Source organism: Mycteria americana, chromosome 7 (assembly GCF_035582795.1).
Source record: "Mycteria americana isolate JAX WOST 10 ecotype Jacksonville Zoo and Gardens chromosome 7, USCA_MyAme_1.0, whole genome shotgun sequence".
In the NCBI taxonomy this organism is placed as follows: Eukaryota; Metazoa; Chordata; class Aves; order Ciconiiformes; family Ciconiidae; genus Mycteria; species Mycteria americana.
In genome coordinates this window covers 2,681,064-2,698,732 of record NC_134371.1, presented here as the reverse complement: position 1 = coordinate 2,698,732, position 17,669 = coordinate 2,681,064, and the positions used below count along the sequence as shown (strand labels likewise).

The 17,669-nt window shown below is 39.2% G+C and overlaps 1 protein-coding gene across 4 annotated transcripts; it reads right to left on the bottom strand.

The window, feature by feature from the left end:
- Positions 1-355: 355 nt before the first annotated feature.
- On the bottom strand, positions 356-17,640 carry MLF1 (myeloid leukemia factor 1). Of its 4 annotated transcripts, none has more exons than XM_075506792.1 (8): positions 17,506-17,640; positions 12,145-12,307; positions 8,996-9,040; positions 6,513-6,602; positions 5,516-5,644; positions 4,268-4,427; positions 3,534-3,666; positions 356-2,579 (listed from the first exon to the last, which is right to left on the bottom strand). In XM_075506792.1, the coding sequence occupies exons 1-8, from the start codon at positions 17,550-17,552 to the stop codon at positions 2,477-2,479; spliced, it is 870 nt and encodes a 289-aa protein (XP_075362907.1). In that variant the 5' UTR covers positions 17,553-17,640; the 3' UTR covers positions 356-2,476. The 4 variants fall into 4 exon arrangements, with proteins under 4 accessions (XP_075362907.1, XP_075362908.1, XP_075362909.1 ...); XM_075506793.1 differs by having other exon boundaries at positions 6,513-6,599; XM_075506794.1 differs by lacking the exon at positions 8,996-9,040.
- Positions 17,641-17,669: the final 29 nt, after the last annotated feature.

Genomic DNA, 17,669 nt, shown 5'->3' with positions numbered 1-17,669 from the left:
GCATACTCAGGTTCACGTATAGCTCAAGGAAGCTATAGTGTGTACCCATATTCTCAAATATTAAAAAAAATCCCCCGCTGTTAGGATCACAGCAGGAATAGTTAGTCTTTCATACCAGAGAAGAGTCCCAGAGCCCTTCTGAGGCAGAGGAACAGCCTGGCCCTCACCATTTATCTGTCCCACCCCCCTCTGTTTCCCTCTAGCAAACTTTTTTTTTTTGTGGTAAATGCATGTTTTCTGGGAATTTCCCCTCAGTGCATTCCTATTGGTGTCACACATAAGAATGTTTCAAAGCAGCCCAAAAGAAATAATGCACAAGTCATTGGGTGGTGTAGAGTAAGCCAAACAACAACCGTAAGTAATAAATAACTTTATTAAAGAATTTGTTTCAGATGTTTCTATGTAGAATGATTTCTTTTGTGTTACATTTCAGAACATTGTTTTGCATAACAAAGTAATCTGTAATGTGTATTAGCCTTTTTTCACTATAATTTTAAAACCAAAGTATGTACTTGTTTTATTGATTACGTAAGTGTATCATGTTCTTTTTTTAATCTCAGTAAAGCATAGACAAAAATACAAGTTGTCAGATGAATACTATTTTCTGTTAAATAGCAGCGTCTCAAATCAAAGATATCTTCTGAAGTTACGACATGAAAAACTTTTCTGCCGTTTATTACTGGGAAATTGAAGTGACGTCCCTGGAAAATGCCTCCGCGGCCTTATATTCTCAGTGACATTAACTGCAAAATCGATGTTGTCTTCGGCGCGTGTAAGAGTACAGCTCTAGCACCTGATCTTCCTTTTTAAGGAGATTAAGAGCCTCCTTTAGTTTCGGGGTTCTGGCAGACATCCCCTGGCAAGCGTGACTGTGGTATCACACCATTTCAGCCTGTCCTTCTGTCAGAGGTTGCTACCCCCTTACCGCCCGCTTACCTTGACCGCTCGCAGAACGGTTCAGTACCATAAACTTATTGCCGCTAGTATTTGCTCTGATAATAGGAAGAGACCACTGCATTAAACAAGCAAATGAACAATTGTCTTTCCCTTGTCAGAGCTCAGCAAAAGTACTTTGATTATTTTTTGACATTAATAAACATAGAAAGAAATAATCTGGGGAATCTGCAGAAAGGTGTGATTTAAAGGCCATTTCCTTTTTGGCCAAACGAATATTCATCTTAGCTTCCTAAACCTATTTTCTTTTATCATATAAATAGTGCCTTCTTTAAGGCTCCACTATAATGTTTTAGCCTTGAAATATATGCTATAGTGCTAACGCTGTAATGTTACAATCTACAGAAGTTATTAACGCTTCAACACGGGGATCAATTCTGCATCATATGAACTTAACACTCCTAATACAGAGACCTTGCCTGTTCTCAGTCACACAGTTGGCTTTCCTCTAGAACATCAGACTCTTTAACCAAACAGTAACAAGAACAACGTCAAGGGAGATCAAGCATTAGATTTCGGATCATTCTACATCCACTGAAACAGGACACAAAAGAATGCAGACACATCTCATCCCAGCTGAGGGGGAAATGGTTTCCTGTATGCAGGGCACCCTCAGCTTTTTACAACAGAAGAAACGGTGTAATCATTCGTTATCCAGTTAAACTACTGCCTACTCAACCAATTTCTCCCACAGATTTTTGTGATTAATAACTAATAGTTACAGCTGAGTTTCTTAGGACACAGTGGTATTATTACAGAATAATTAAAAGCCACTACAGAGAATCTTCAAGAACGAAAAATAATGGGCCACCTCCAAAGGAAACATACCACGGATCAGAAATACAAAACCGACAGTCTAGGCCCAGAAAATAAGAGATGCACACACAGCTTATGAACATAAGAATGCTGATAAACTAAAGTTTACTTGAAGTATTTGTCATTTCAGTATTCCTCTCACTTTTCTTCACGTTAAATAAGGTGAATCTGGGGATTCTATAACAATTTACAATAAGATTTTAAAGATATAGAGAGATATATAGAGAGAGTGGCTATGGTGTATTCAAATTGCTCTGTCACCTAGAAAATCAATAACTATTTCAGCCACACAAAATAAAAAGATAATTTACTTTCTGTGCAAGTTACAGAGTGTGGGAAAAAGTAGTTTCATTACCAGGCTTAATAAAAGTCTGAGACTGGTGCAGTTGTAGCAAAAAAATCTTGCAAATCAAAGCTTTTTTCTTTTTTCTTTTTTTTTAAACAGAATTAGTGATAATCCATTAAAGTGCTTTTAAGTGGAAAGTTGTTGGGTTTTTAATTTACTGAAACTAGATGGTTTAACCAAGGATCTGAAGTTTAAAGAACATTCAGTTGTCAAAAGATCGGAGTAGCAAGGCACACTAATACTTACTAAAACAAAAAACAGAGATTGGTCATATATACGTGTATACTTATATGAACATAAGCAATGCAGCACCATTATCTTCTCTGAAGAAACTCCATTCAAATGGAGAATGGAAGCAATTTATTTGTTGCTGCTTTTGATGGGGACATGTGTTCCTTTCACATTCAGATTCTCCAAAGAAACTCTGGGCTCCCTGGAACCCGCAAGTGCAAGCGGTTTCTCTCTGAAACAAACAACAATCACAACCACCATATGATGTGGGGGAATACACATTTTGTTATTACTTATGTGGAGGTATAGTTATTTTAGTTGTAAAACAGATTTGCCTCTCCCTCCAAAACCACTTCCATTGTTGCCACCATAGAGTTGGACTGTTTCCTCATCCTGCACACTCGATGAGAAGAAAGAAACAGCTTAGTTTGAGAACTGAAGTTGAAGGTAAAGCAGCCTCTGTAATAAACCTCTAGAACTGAAGAGGTGCCAGAGGGAAAGCGCTCTGGGCAGTTTACACAAGAGGAGTGTTTCCCTTCTGGAGCATTTGCTACCAAACATGCACCTGATAAAGGCGTCACAACTTCCACTGAAATTATGTCAACAGGAGGGGATAAAACCAAACCCCGAAGCTTGGTAGACAGCAGTCTATGCAGGGGAGCTCCTGCATTTACAGATAAGTCCTCATTCCTACACAGACTTCCTGATTTGAGGATTAGAAGAGGTCTCATTTGAAATCTAACCCTGAAGAGAGGGGTGTGTCTGTCTCCAACTGCATGGAAGGTGTCTTTCCTTTTACGCAAGAGAACAGATCAACCTAGCCCTCAATAAGGATTACACCTTAATGCAGCCAACCCAGTTTAATGACTCTGGGGGCAGCTACAACATTTGTACATAGCTGAGCCAAGAGCACTGGCATCGTTCTCTAGAAGAAACACCCACCATTTTAGCCTATCAATTCATTAAGTCATTTTCAAAGTCAAAAATACTTAATTTCTTCAAAATTTACTTAACAAAATACTGCCTTACACTGTTTACTGTGGCATCATGAGACAAGGAGGAATAAAACATGCTATTTCTCCTCAGCTTGCCAGTAAGCATTGTTTGTTCATGAACAGATTGCTTCAGAATTTAATTTTCATTCTGCTACTAGTATTTCCTTATTCTGGTAGGAAACTATTTTTACCTTCTTAATCCACCTTCCTTGGGTATGTGATGAATACTTCTGTATTTTGGAGCTTCTAAATTGCATCTAGTTCTAGATGGCTTGAACTTCATTATCTCTTTCTGCCACTCTTCATCAAATGTCTGGGCCTCAGCTGAAAAACAGTTAAAGTTTACTTTTATTTTTAATAAATGCAAGCAAGATAGGAAGAGACATGTAATGAACATTTTTTGAACAGTGTTTTTTAAACTTGTGGTCTGTGACTCTCCACATGGCCTGCAAACTATTTCTAGGGGACCTGTAAGACAACTAAACGCTTCCTGCCAGTAGGCTTATGTTTGGAAGATAAAAATAAAAAAACCCTGAAAGTCACTGTGTTGTAAAAGTATATGAACATTTTAACCACCCATCTCTTAAATATGTATTTTCTATTAGCCACAAACACACACACAGAGCAAATAGTAAAATTCTGTTAAAAGTTTGTTTGAAAGCATAAAGTGTCATTAGAAGTACTTTCAAATATGAGCAGCTATTGTACAAGCAAACAACAACTGCATTATAACACAACATTTCAAGTCTAACATTTTCAAGTTAACTTAGGTTGTCCAAATTTATATCAACTAAGGAAACCTGATGTGCAGACTTAGCACTTTCTGAAAAACAGTCCCTTTTAAGGTGTCTCAAGCTGGAACTTCAAAATTGGTATGTGAAACAACAGTGTAAAGCCCATTAGAGAACTGCATAAAAAGACACACCCTCATCCAGGTTGATGAATTCTTGGTTCATTTCCTCATCGCCAGTCTTGCTGTTCTTTGATTTTTTAATGACATGGGCACGATCATGAATATGATGACCAATAGCCATTTTTTCCAGTCCACTTTCAGAATCCTTAAGTGCTTTTCTTGTCTCCTTAACCTGTAAAAAAAGGGAAATAAGTGTCCTTCCAACCAAAAAAGAAGTTAATTTTTTTTTTTTAAATAAAATTTTCTTCCCCAAAGTTTTTATATCTTACTTTTTCAAAAGTTAGGTTTTACAGGCTTTTCCAATTGTCTCATGTACTGTGTTAGCTGAAAATACACCAACAAAGCACAGATCGAGTCTATTTGCTTTCTGGCAACAGACAGGAAGATTAAACAAGAACACCTAAAGCTTCTTAAGTAACAGACACACTGGATATTAATTGTTGGGTGAAAAAAAGCCTAGTCTAAATATAATACATGCAGACAAGTCTTCAATATTCTCCTTGACAACAGAACGAGTAACAGCCGATGCCAATATTCTCAGCATGAAGGGACAACTAATTACTAGGTTGTCATGTTGACTGGCTTGAAACCCAGGCAACCACTTATCACTGTGTTCATAGGTATATTATTAGAACCTTTTTGATAACTGAGTGTCTGCTTGAGCTTGAACATATCCCACAGCCAATCATGCTCAACGGCCTTTACTGCTCGCATATAGTCTTTCATGAACCTTGCTTCAGGGTTCAAATTCAAATTTCTTAGCAGAATTAGACGCAACAGCTGCAAGGAAGTCAATGAAAGGGCATCTTCAGCTGAAGCATTATGTAAGCTTTTAAAAGTGCTTGAGTACAGGGGATGATTTGAAGCCATGTTTTGCATAAATAGACTGCCTCTTGCTATCTTATATTTTAGACAGAATTTTAAATGTACAAGAAGAGGATTAATTATAGCAAAGAGAAAGACACTGGAGACCACAGTGAAGAATCAGCTATTCTGGCACTCAATTTTTCCAGTCTTTGATAGGCCTACAATTTATTTAGATGTATACTTAGAAGCATACAAATTACAAGGAAGAAAACAGCACTTTAGCTAAAGAAGCCTTTAATATAGAGCAATATTTAAACAGACATATATTTTTCTAAATTATAAGAGTAACTGTCTCCAGTAAAAAGAACCTGAAGGAAGCTGTGGTTTGGTATAGATGAACTTGAATTCCAATAATTACATACCACCTTTTTGCTGCATCTCAGGACTACTTACACCTCCTGGAGCTGTGCGTGTCTGAGATGAAGCTTGGAAAACTTTTGGTGGTTCATCCCCTATTTTGGAGTATGTCATCACAGAGGAGGAGCTGAATGTGTGTGCTTCTGGATGGATGGACAGGTCATCCTACAAGCAATGTAGACTTCTTATTAATAAAGTTAAAACCTGTGGATAATAGGTACTTCTCACATTCTGAGACTATCTTGTTATAAAAAAGAACACCCCTCTGAAAAACCAACCCTCAGTCCTGGCACCATAGATATGGCCTGTTGGGAAGAGACCTTAGCATCTGATATGCCCTCACTCTTGTCCTAGCCTTGGTCTGGCCACAAGCCTCCCCATGCCAGGAAACATGACAACAAATAAAAAGCATGGGCAGCAATAAGGAACTGCTCAAACATTTGCCCTGGCATAGTTTAGTTATGAAGATGTAACCTCAGTCTTACCATATACAGTATATAATAAGGTGTGTAAAAGAGTTCAGGTGAAATAGGACTGAGCAACAATGGTTACAAGCCATTTTACAAGGCCAGTAAAACGCAGTAAATATACTCAGCAACACTTAATACATATAAGTGTTATCTTCAAGGACTGTGACGAAAGAAGAAAGAAGCAGCACTGAAAAATAAGATCAGAGGAAAGGTCTACATGCAGGGTGGCATTTACGTGTTCGCGGTTTTGTTGTTTTTAAATGTACAGTAACACTTTAAACTGCTCCTTCACTTAAGGTGTCAGCTCTGGCAATGGCCAGAGCCCAGATAACTCACAGCAGTTCTAACCCCTAGAGAATCAAGCATACATTTAAAGTACTGTTGTTAGCAAATAATCAGTGACAGCATAGAGAATTATAACCACGATATAGTCGGGGCGGGGGGGAAATCCTACTATCTGCTTGAGACTAGTAACCTTTTTCTTGGCAGGACTTTGAGTAATATTTTAAACAACTGTCTTCCTCCAATACAATTCATTTTAGAACAAATTTTTAAAAACTTACAAATTTTCTTTGCATTTCCAGCATACTGTTTCTCATATTTGACATCATCCTGTCCATTGCAAAAAAAGGTTCCCCAAAATCTACATCCTGCTAAAAGAAGAGAGATTAAAATTAAAACAAAGTCTTCTGACTCTTCAAGTTCTGAAGCTGTTGTTTGACATGCATTTTTTAATGCAAATCAGACCATCAAAAAAGTTTTCACAGACTGCAATTCATAGACATAGACAAGCCAAAATGCATCTTTTCAAATGAAAAATTGAAAGCTAGCATAAAGAGCTCGATTGTTAAGTTGGAGATACTGGAAAGACAGAAGTGAAAGATTGGACACAAATGCCAAAATAAGTTCATATTGTGGCCGATTTACAAGACCTATTTTCATATACCTTCCAACCTAACTAGCTTCTACTGTAAAAAGTACTGTATGACCCTCCATGCCTTATAATCTATTGAAGATCAAATTATCTCTATTATGCAAATCCCTTAATACCTATGGAATCACACTGAAAATGCATCCCAGCAGACGTAGCTGTTCCTTTGCAGAAGTAGCGTACAGTACTCATACATTTTTCCACTCAGTGTGGAAAAATCAGAGAACCATAACTTGGTATTTTAATGGCAGCTTAATTACTTGATGCTATGGATGTATTCAACAAAACATTCATTCGTTATTTTTAGATGAAAGCAGAAGATCCAGAGTTGCACAAAGGACAGATACTAAGACAGGTTTACATGCACAGAATGTTATTGATAGGATCTGTAGCTGATGGCATATACCAACCATACTGATGGAAGCTACCTTTGGAGAAAACAAAACAAAAAAATAGAGAGACAGGGAGACAGAAAGGAGGGAAAGGGTGAACTCTTCTAAGTGACCATCTGGGAAGACTGAGCTGTCCCAACTGAGCATCCTCTGGGCTCCTCTCCAGCACAGCAGCTGGTGAGGATAAAGATGATTTTCGCCATGCCTTTTCTCTCCTACCATGAGCTTTTCCTCAGGACCTGTTCAAACTCCCTACTGGGCTGCCTGGTTTCTGACATGAGCAGCTCTGGTCGGAGCACACTAGTTAAGAGCAAACACCACACATTGGCTGGTTGGTGAGCTTCTAGACGCACGCACGCCTCGCTGCTTCCCAGGAGAGCTGCTGTGCCACCACCACGCTCTGGTCCAGAGGGGTGAGGCTGTGAGAATAGCAGGGAAAACAGCTCCCAGGGGCTCTGCAAAACCCAGCAGCTTTGACAAGAAGCAGGCTGGCAGGCTGCACATAGCAGCCCTTTGCACTCCTAAGGTGCTATGAAACACCAGGATGCTAATTACAACAGCTAGCACCCCACATTCCTCCAACTACTGGAAATATACAGAATTAAATTTAAATACATTCATTTAAATAGCTACGTATTTAAAAGTTTAAAAATAAAATCTGCAGTTTAAGCACAAAACTAAGTAAAATTCAGGTATAGAAAATCTTCAGTTTGTTTCTTGAGTAGCAAGAAATCTGAATCCTTAAGGACTAGCAAGGGCAGTAAGTATAGAAAATTTAGGGCATCAAATCATTGCAAGTGTTACTAACTCCAGAAAACCGCCTTCCACACTTAAAAATCTGGACGTTGACCAATGACATTACATAGTAATCAGCCGTACCTATGGAATTACATGCCATAGGTTGGGAGTAGGGGAGTAAAACCATAGCCTGTGCAGTTAATAATCAAAGTTCTTTTGCTAGCTAATACACTTTTTGCATACAGAAAGTTGCCAATTTGTGCTCCGGCAAAACATAATTAAGCAAGCAATACTTTTGGATCTGAAAATTGAAAGACCCACGCCCATTTTTACCCGCTCTACAAGTGAGACCCACTCTCTAAGCTACTGTTTTTCAATCTGAGGACTCTTTAAAGCCTTCCAAAGGAAGCAAAAACCTCCATGAGTGTCATAACAATAAACTTGCTTTTCCTCGAGTACTTTTTACAGATCTTTTACAAGATATTCCAAAGCCCCAACAAACTACAGCTGAGAAACATTCCAAGCTCAGTTCCAGTGGAAATTCTGTCTCCAGAAGCTGGCCCGTCTTAGCTGTGACCAGTGCTACAGGTCTTGTTGGTATGACACCCACAAACACACCCCAAGCCACTAGTGTCCGTCTACAGGCAGCACTCAAAGTTTGGAGTCTCTCTCTAGGGATTATTTCATTCACGTCCATCAGAGATCAAGCGCCAACGGATACATCACCGAGCAGAAAAGCCAGCTGCTAAGTAGCAACTTTTCCAATCAGCGTACTTAGTCTACCCCAGCATTTTCATTTAATAAGGTGGGAAAAAAATTAAAAAAAAAAAAAATCTTTCTTGAATTATATTGTTCCATATATCTAAACACCAACAAAAGCAGTTTGCAAGCACACTGAAACTAGCCTTTGTCCATGCTTTAGTTATGCAGACAGCATACACATACTAGCAAGAGCTACAAGGATTATTGCTCCTGGGATACTAACCACTCTACCAAAGCCTGCAAAGGGCATGAGGGAGCAGCTCGTTGCCTGGAAGAAAAAGGACCAGGGTCTTTTAGTTATTGTACCCATTATCAGACACAGCAGAAGTAACTATCACATAACAGCACTTTCACAGTGCACTTTCATGTACAGCAGGCGATATTAAACATTTCCGATCAAATAAAAACAGTCACTGAAGAGGACCTTGGTAATTTATAGTGTGCTACAACAATATAATACAAAGTAGTCTCTGGGTATATAGAAGTAATATATTTATACTAATGATATTGGAAAGTGATAGCTGTCACCACATTTAATAAGTCATATTCATATGTATGCACTAGAAGCACTTAAGGCTAGAAGTTGAGAAACATTTTATACCATAGCAACCTTTGTACTAAAATTATTTAAAACATGGCACAGCGCTTCAGACATCACCCACGTCTCTGAAAACACTTCATTCTAGTCATGCAATAGAACCCCATCACTGAAAGCTGCTTAAAATCAACAAATCAATAGTCCCCTTAATGTAAATTTATGTAATTACATTTCAGAAGAAGGTTGGCATACAACTTTAGACCTTAAAAAAATTAAGCGATGCAGCTGACCTGTTCACAGGCACTCTTTATGTATTATAAGAGATTAATGTAAATATAAAGATATTTCTTTAAAATAGCCATACATTCCTTGCGATAAACAAAATGAAGTCTAACTTGTCAGCAGTTTCAAAGGTCATTGCAAAGAAGTTCTAGGTAAATATATCATCATATACAGAACCACCCAAAGACAAATCCCCATAAGCAAATTATATTCTTTTCCAGTTGTATAAATAGATGTAGCTATAAACACTGGCAAATACAGTTCCTGTTTGACCAACTGATATTGAATATCCTTATATGACAGGGCAATGAGATGCTGGAAAACAAATCGATGTTTCCAGGAAACTAAGATTGGAGAGTTATATAAAAGCCTACCTAAAGAAAAGCTGGTTAGACAGAAGTACCAAATCCTTTACAATAACTTTAAGTACAAAAGGAAAGAATTATCCGATTCTTGAATACCTTTATGAACTCTTTCAGACTGCAGTTCTGTCCAATACATAGTGACAGAAAAGAGTATAATATGTATTTTATATATATATCAAGTACAAAAGGATATCCTCAGAAATAATAAAGTTGTTAGTCATGAAAAGTTTATAAACTCTTTGTTTTATAATACATACTAAAAAGCTGTTAAATAGCTGCCTAATATATAGGATCAGACACCCAAACAAAACCAAATGACAGTATCTCTTAAGATGTTTTACCCCATTCCTCCCGCTCCTATCCTTTCCTCCTCCTTCCCTCCCTCCAAGAGGCTAAAAACTGGCACTGCAAACCTGCTTGAGAAAGGAAAAGCATTGTCAAATTTGAATGCTATATTGACGCACATTGACCTGTTGCAACAAATTCTGGCCCTTGTAAAGCAGTTTTAGGCATGCTATAGTTCACTTAAACATAGATTTGCAATATCAGTAATCGGTATGGGTAATTTTAACAAAGTGTATTTTACATGGTAGTAAAGATATCTTTCTTTTCCTACATAAAAATCTGATTAAGTGTTTGAATCATTCCTGGAAGGAAACCAGTAAAAGCAGTTTGAGACTACTACAAGGCTCAAATAATCAGTACTGAGTCTTGTGTGACATCTGACAACTCTTAGACGAAACATGAGGAACATTAAAAGATACTGGAAAGATTTTAGCAGGTGTGGAATTCTTTTGTGCTTATCAAAATAATACAGCACTCTTGCACCTTTAACTCCTTTCTGTCACCACAGATAAAGGTTTTCTATGCCTCACATTTTCTATGCCTCACTGCCAAGAACAAGGGATACAAACCCCCAAGATACTAGGGTAAGGTTTGACATATTCTTTTTTCTAAGGGAAAAAGAAGTCTGATCTGTTTTTAGGCATCTAGTGAACCAAGGCCTAAGAATCTGCTTCAGTAGAGGAAAGATCATGCCCTAATTAGATCAAGCAACATCTATATTTGAAACTAACTGGCAATGTATGAGCACAGAGGAAAGAATCTGACAGTTACCCTTTTGACTTGTAGGTGACAGTCTGTGTTTCAGCTATGTTTATTAAGCTCTAACTATCTAGGCTTGAACAACCACCACCGAATCTGGCTGAGTTCCACAAGCCCTTGTAATCTGTTTTGTCTTCCAACTACTGTTTTAAACTCCAGTGTGATTCATTAACGTAAGAGATCATTTAGCTGCAAAAATATTTAGCCTGGTGGAGGGAAAGGAACCAACTTCAAACGTATATCCTTTCTAAAAACAGCAGTTAGATAAGGTTTAGCTACAGAAGCATGAGATATAATTGTCCTGCATGCCCAAAGAGTTGAAAAGATGCTTTATGTAAAGCATAGATCATGGCCAACTTCTCAGTTTCAGGTGGTAATTTACAGAAATATTAGGTTTCATTCAATTTCCCTGATCTTTAATTCTTACAGTCTTATATCTAGAGGAAACATGAAGAATCAGACCAAATACAGAATGTGAAGCCTTTATTCACAGTTGCAACGTTGAAACAGGGTTTAAAATATCTGTGTAGATACTGTTTATGTGGCTGAAACACACGTTTGGCTTAATCAAACTTTAACATAAATAACTAGACACAAAATATTAAAGTCCAAAGCGAAGGCATAAACATATCAAGGTACCTTTTTAAGTCAAGTTAGCATAAAAAAGGAACTAAGCATTCAAAGAAGGCTCTGTCTTTGGACATTTTTAATGCCTTTCTGCAACAGAAACATTTAATACGTAACATTTATTAAAGCAAACATTTGATAAATATGTTTAGTTCGTTTCATTAAGTACTGTATATTCAGTGTTCAATAACATACAAACTTGTTATTAGTCCTAACAGAAACAAGTTTGTCAGTGTTAACTAATAAATGCTTAAACAATAGGCCATTAAGGAACCAAGAGAGAGATTATTCACATTTTACTCAGCGATGAAACAATCTGACCAAGGTTGCAATAGCTGAGCCAGGCCTCTCTTTCCACTAGACCAAATTTAACAGAAATGGAAATGTGCAGCCGACTGTATTACCAGTAAATGTAAATTCCATGTAGCAACCCTTAGAGATTAAGAAAATACTTACTCTGCGATTTCCTCTTAGAGCAACCTGAGAGTCCTGGCGTGCTCTTCGATCCACTGTTCTCTCCCCACCATCTGTTATACTGAGAAATGGGTCTCGTCCAAAAGGATCAGAAAAGCTTCTCATCATCTGCCGCATATATTCATGGTGTGCAGCAAAGGGATCGCTGAAAAAGAGATATTTCGCATAGAAAGTCATCAGGTTTTATTCCAACCTATGTAAAATGGCTCTGAAATTTTTAAAACTCAGTTTTTTAAATCATTCCATATGGTTCTTTATTTGAATTCTTTACTTTAATAGGACCCAACTGGGCAATCTCCTGTTCCTAACAAACTCTCCCTTCTTTCACTTTTCTTCCTGTCTTGCAGGCTGGTTGGGTGTTGTAGTTCCTCTGTCTTCTCGGCTGCCTTCATTGCTCTCCTATGCTCTGGGTGTCCGTAATTGCTTCTTCTCTTTCCTCATCTTTTCCAAAAATATTCCATCCTTTGCAGCCATCTTTCACTCCAGCCCATGTTTACTATCTGAGAGGAACTATAAAGCTGAGCTATTTTTTATTTATCACTACTTCTACTTCCAACCCCTGATATTAAAAGAATTATTTTTTTTTCCCCTCTTCTTTTTTCACTTTCATCTTCCAAAGCTTAGCACAGTACTACTCACTAAACTCATCATGTCCCACTAAATTTTTCCCCTCCCTCACCCCTCAAATTTATTTTGCTGGCCGCTCCCATTCTACTTTTCATCCTCCTTGACCCACATGCTCAAAAGTGTATACCAACCTCTAAATTCAAGCCATCTCCATCTCCTTTACTTTAGTCACACACTATTGCATCTTTGCCTTCCCTTTCCTCCCCCTCCACAAATCATGTTCTCACATGCCTTTTCTCTGCTTCGGAAGAAAGATTCTTACTGGCTTTTTGCTTTCCTGATAGTTTTCCCCCTCTTCTCTCCTCTTTCTAAACACTCAACCTCTGTTTCCAAAAACCTACAGAACACTACCAGTAATTCCACAGCTTGGCTTGCAGGTAAAACATTGCTAAAGTTGCTCTCCATTATTACTCAATTCTTTGCATTCTCTGATTTGGCCAAGAACTAAAGATTTCAAATGGAGGACAAAAGAGGAGCAAAATATATTGTGCTTCTGACAAAATCATATGATCGGTACTGTTGCCTGTGGTCCAAGGCTACAAATTATTACTTCATACAAAAAACATGCTTCATTTCCTCTCTCCATCTCCAGTCTAATTCTCCCCTTTGCTATTCTGCTGAAAGCCACTTTATTAACTTTAACAGTCATTTCCCAGGTATGTTTGCTTAGACTTAATAGCACCTCATCTTCCTTTCTATCAATTTCCTGGCACACCCCAGACACCTCACACTCTCATTCTCTCCAGGACACCACAACCTTTCCCATCACATCTCATGCCTCCACGAAGAAAAACTTCATCAATACCCAGTCATCTCTTGAAAGTCTCCTGAACAGCTTTTCTATTCTCCCCACCCCTTATCTCCAGTCCCGTGAAAACTAGTTTCCACACCATGTGGCCACTTTGATCTCTTTGCTTTGTACTGTCTCTTCTTGTGGTAAAGTTGCATTTATTTTTTTCTTTTCAAGTGAAAAAGAAATAAGGTTACAAACATAACACTGGATTAGTTTTCAAACAAGATTTCTTAACACAACAACATCCTTTAAGGTACGCACATACTCAACTCACTCTAGTGCAAACAGAACTTTATAGTTTAGAAGTAGTTTTACCATTGTCACGAAGCAGACCCCCATCTACCCCACTCGCGTGACTGGTAGCTTTAACTTCAGTCCTCATGTGATAAGCAGCTCGCACACAGCAAGTGTCCCCTCACTTTTCACAGGATGAAGAACAGATGGAAAAAGACTGCACAAGCCAAGATGAGGGAAGCACACGGGCACTACCACAGTATACACAGACTTCCATCAAATCTATTGTGACACCACAAACTTCAGATAGGTTTGGTTATCAAAACGTAAATAAACATGAGCTGTATTCCATCAGTAATTTAGGCATAACACAATTTCTTCCCAGTCCCTTCCAATTCAAAACGAGTAGGGCTCTCATAAAATAAGTTATCTGCAACACATCATAAGCAAAGTAAGATTCCATAGATTTAACGTAGATAAGAAAAACCGGTTGAATTTATTGTGCTTAACATGCTGTAATACATCTCACCTGACATAAAATGCTTCATACCTTGTGAAATCGTCCTTTTTGCCTTATTTCAACTTCTCTGGCAACTTCTCTTGGCCATTCACCCTCCACTACACCTATTTGATACACTCATACCCGCATCTAAAACTGGGCTTTTGTTGTTGTTTTTTTTAAAAAAAATGAAAGGTCTATGAAACAATTTGGAAATACAGCTTCTTACTGTCAGACAGGGATATAAAATATATAGTGTGGAGTGACAGGTTTAGGAACAAAAGTGAAGTCTCCTAGTTCCCTAGGGACATTTTAGGGAGCCATTCACAAAAAGATCTAGTGTTGTCAAGCCTTGAAAGAAACACTACAATTTCAGTATGCTCTGGAGTAGGGGAAAACCAATGGAAAGTCAACAGAGAATCTGTCTGGAAGGCCAGGCTTCCAAGGAATTCAACCTACCACCTTGATGGCTCTCATGACTGAAACTCAAACCATGACTACAAAAGGAGTATGTCACCCTCACTATATATATATATATATGTATCTCTATATCTATATATATATTTATTTTTATATATATATAAAACAAGTCAAAGTCTCTCCAGTAGAGGATGCAAGATCTTAAGTTCTTTGTTCAAACTACTGATTTTATAGGACAGCAACAGGTGGAGAGCACCCTAGTTTAATTCCCATTGATCACATCTGACTTAAAATCTGAGGGTTTTTTTTGGGGGGGGGGGGGGGGGGGGGGGGGGGGAGGGATGATACTTTTGATGAAACAGACACGATTTCTGCACACTTTGCACCATTATACCATAAAAGCGATGAGGAAAAAGAAAGGGGGTTCTAGAAGGGTTTTGCACACAGAATTTGTGCCCTTCACATGTTAAGCATCATAAGTTATTTTCAAAATTAAGTTATGAATGGAAACATACGATTTGTACATTTGTTGCCCATATATGCAAGTGAGGATTTTCACTAAGATGCATCTCACTCGGTTTAAGTTCTTGTATGATTCAGGCTTAAGCACCAAAGTTTAAGGCTCTGCGTTCCAGCCAAAACCCTTTACAGTGTTAAAGTACGGTGTTACTTCTTCCTTGTGTGTATGGTTCTGGTCAGTTGAAAAATCAAGTGTCCTAGACCCATAAATTCAGTTTATTATTTTTGAAAACTTTACTTCATATTAGATACAGGGTTTTTCTTTTTAATTAGGAAGTTATGTAAGCCTGAAGTTGCGAAATCACACTGGACATAACACCTGGAACAATGAAACAAAAGCTGTGTATTGGTAAATTAAAAGCAGAGGCCAACTGCACTTGGCAGAGGAGACGCGACTTCTGCACCTGTCCAGGCTATTGGGGATGAAACTCAGCTGGGCCAGGGCAGCACTTCGGCTGCCAGACTGGTGCTTCCCCAGGACAGCTGCTCACCGATGGAGACATTTCTTTTAACCCAGGCACTATTTCCAGTTCAGCAGTCAAAACCTCTCCTTGTGAGGCAACAGAAGCCTCTTATTACACTATTTTGGAAGCTAATCTTATCTGAAGTAATAAGCTCATTTCCTTAAGTATATGCAAAACAGATTTACAGGGACAATGCCAAGAAAATGAATCTCAATATCAATCTCTCTCTCTCTCATCTCTTTCACACACACTCCCTTCCTCTACCTTCAGCAATCTTTTTTCCCTCCAATTTTAAACTGCATCAGTGACGACAATAAAAATGCATAAATAAAATGAATAAAAAAAGAGGAGAGCAACTGATATGTCAAAAGCACGCTACAAATTACTACAAACAAGACTTAATTTCCATTATTATTTTAATTTCATGCAGAGGATTTGAATAGTGAAGTTTTCCGCACAGCATATCCTCCATGTAACTGTTGAGTTGTTATAATAGCGCGCACATTCCTAGAAACCAAGTGTACTAATCCTTCTTGCACAGCTTTAGAAACTATCCCTCTGCTAGGAACGTGCTTTTGCAGCTAAGCAGTAGATTCTCCTTTAAGAGGTACAAACTCAACCTCAGCTAGAATATCCTGTAACTAAGAGATACAGTCAACAAACCCACATCACAAGGCCTGACGCGTTGCCCTTCCTCATCCACCCACCCGCGTTACCCCTTATCTTTGCTTGTAATTAAGCTCCACGCAGTAAGTACCACGTCTTTAGAAAAATCAAAATCATTCAGGCTCCTCCGAGTTCTCCGATGCCATTTTTACCTGCCACAGATTACAGTTTCTGACAAAAGACATAAATTGGGGCCAAACTAGATCCTTCAGTGGTTTTGGCTATCCCAGCACTTTAGGGGAGCGTTTGCATGACACACTACTTAGATTTAGGTTCCAGTGGCAAATGAAGATTTCCACAGGAAATAAACCGATTTCAAAGTTTAATACATAGACATGCTCTACCCCAAGCACTACCATTGTGCTCATAGCATAGAAACCCCAAAAACCACATTTGCTGAGCTAAAGCATCAACATCCACTCAGGAAATCAGTACAAGGAGACAGACAGTTTGCCTCTACTGATCTCACACACAAAGTTTTAATGCAAGAACACTTGGTGTTATACTTAGTGTAGGCATTGACAACAGGAGCTGAGAAACAGTCTACAGCAAAAAAACCCAAATAAATCCAGAAAAGCTAGAACATCCAGCACCTGTCCGCTTTTTAAGAAACTGAAGAAAAACCAAAATCAAGAAACTCAAACCAATGGAGGTGAAGATTTCTTCTCAGTCGATGTCACTATGAAATTATGATTAAGCTCTTCCCTGTGCTATGAGACAGTAGAAATGACAAGCATTACTGAAGACGGGAGTAAGAGACAGGGCTCTGGTATTTAAAATCACTGGCAACAATTGAACCCCTACATAGTTTTAAAGGGCACTCCGCACGTTCCTCTGTTTCACGTAACTGGAGGAGCACGGCTGCGAACCACACCGGCGGTTAACCCCGCACAGACACGCGTCCCTCAGGGCGACAAGAACCTCAAAGCGCTTCTTCAGGCGGCGGCCGGGGAGTGCGGCGGCCTCCCCGCCACCTCAGACCCACCTCGGCCGACCCCCCCTAGTCTTCCCCCCGCCACCCACTGCCCAGCGCTGGGGCCCCGAGGGCCGCCGCCCGCCCGCCAGCCAGCCAGCCCGACCCGGCGCCCCGGGGCACCGGAGGGCCAAGCCGGGCCCCTCACCGGAAGAAGGGGTCCTCCTCGAAGCAGCGCCCCAGTCCCCCGAACATGGCTGCGGCTCCCCGCGCTGTGAGCGCCGCCAGCCCCGCCGGCCCCTCACGGCGGCGCCCGCTTCCCCACGTGACACCTCCCAGCGCCGCCACTGGCCGCCGCGGCCGTGACGACTG

Coding starts and splice junctions, on each gene's coding strand:
- MLF1 (XM_075506792.1), bottom strand. CDS start 17,552: ATGTTCGGGGGACTGGGGCGCTGCTTCGAGGAGGACCCCTTCTTCCG. Junction 4,428..5,515: donor CACGCACAGCTCCAGGAGGT/GTAAGTAGTCCT, acceptor CTTTTTTTACAG/GTTAAGGAGACAAGAAAAGC. Junction 2,580..3,533: donor AAGGAAGGTGGATTAAGAAG/GTAAAAATAGTT, acceptor TGTTTGTTTCAG/AGAGAAACCGCTTGCACTTG.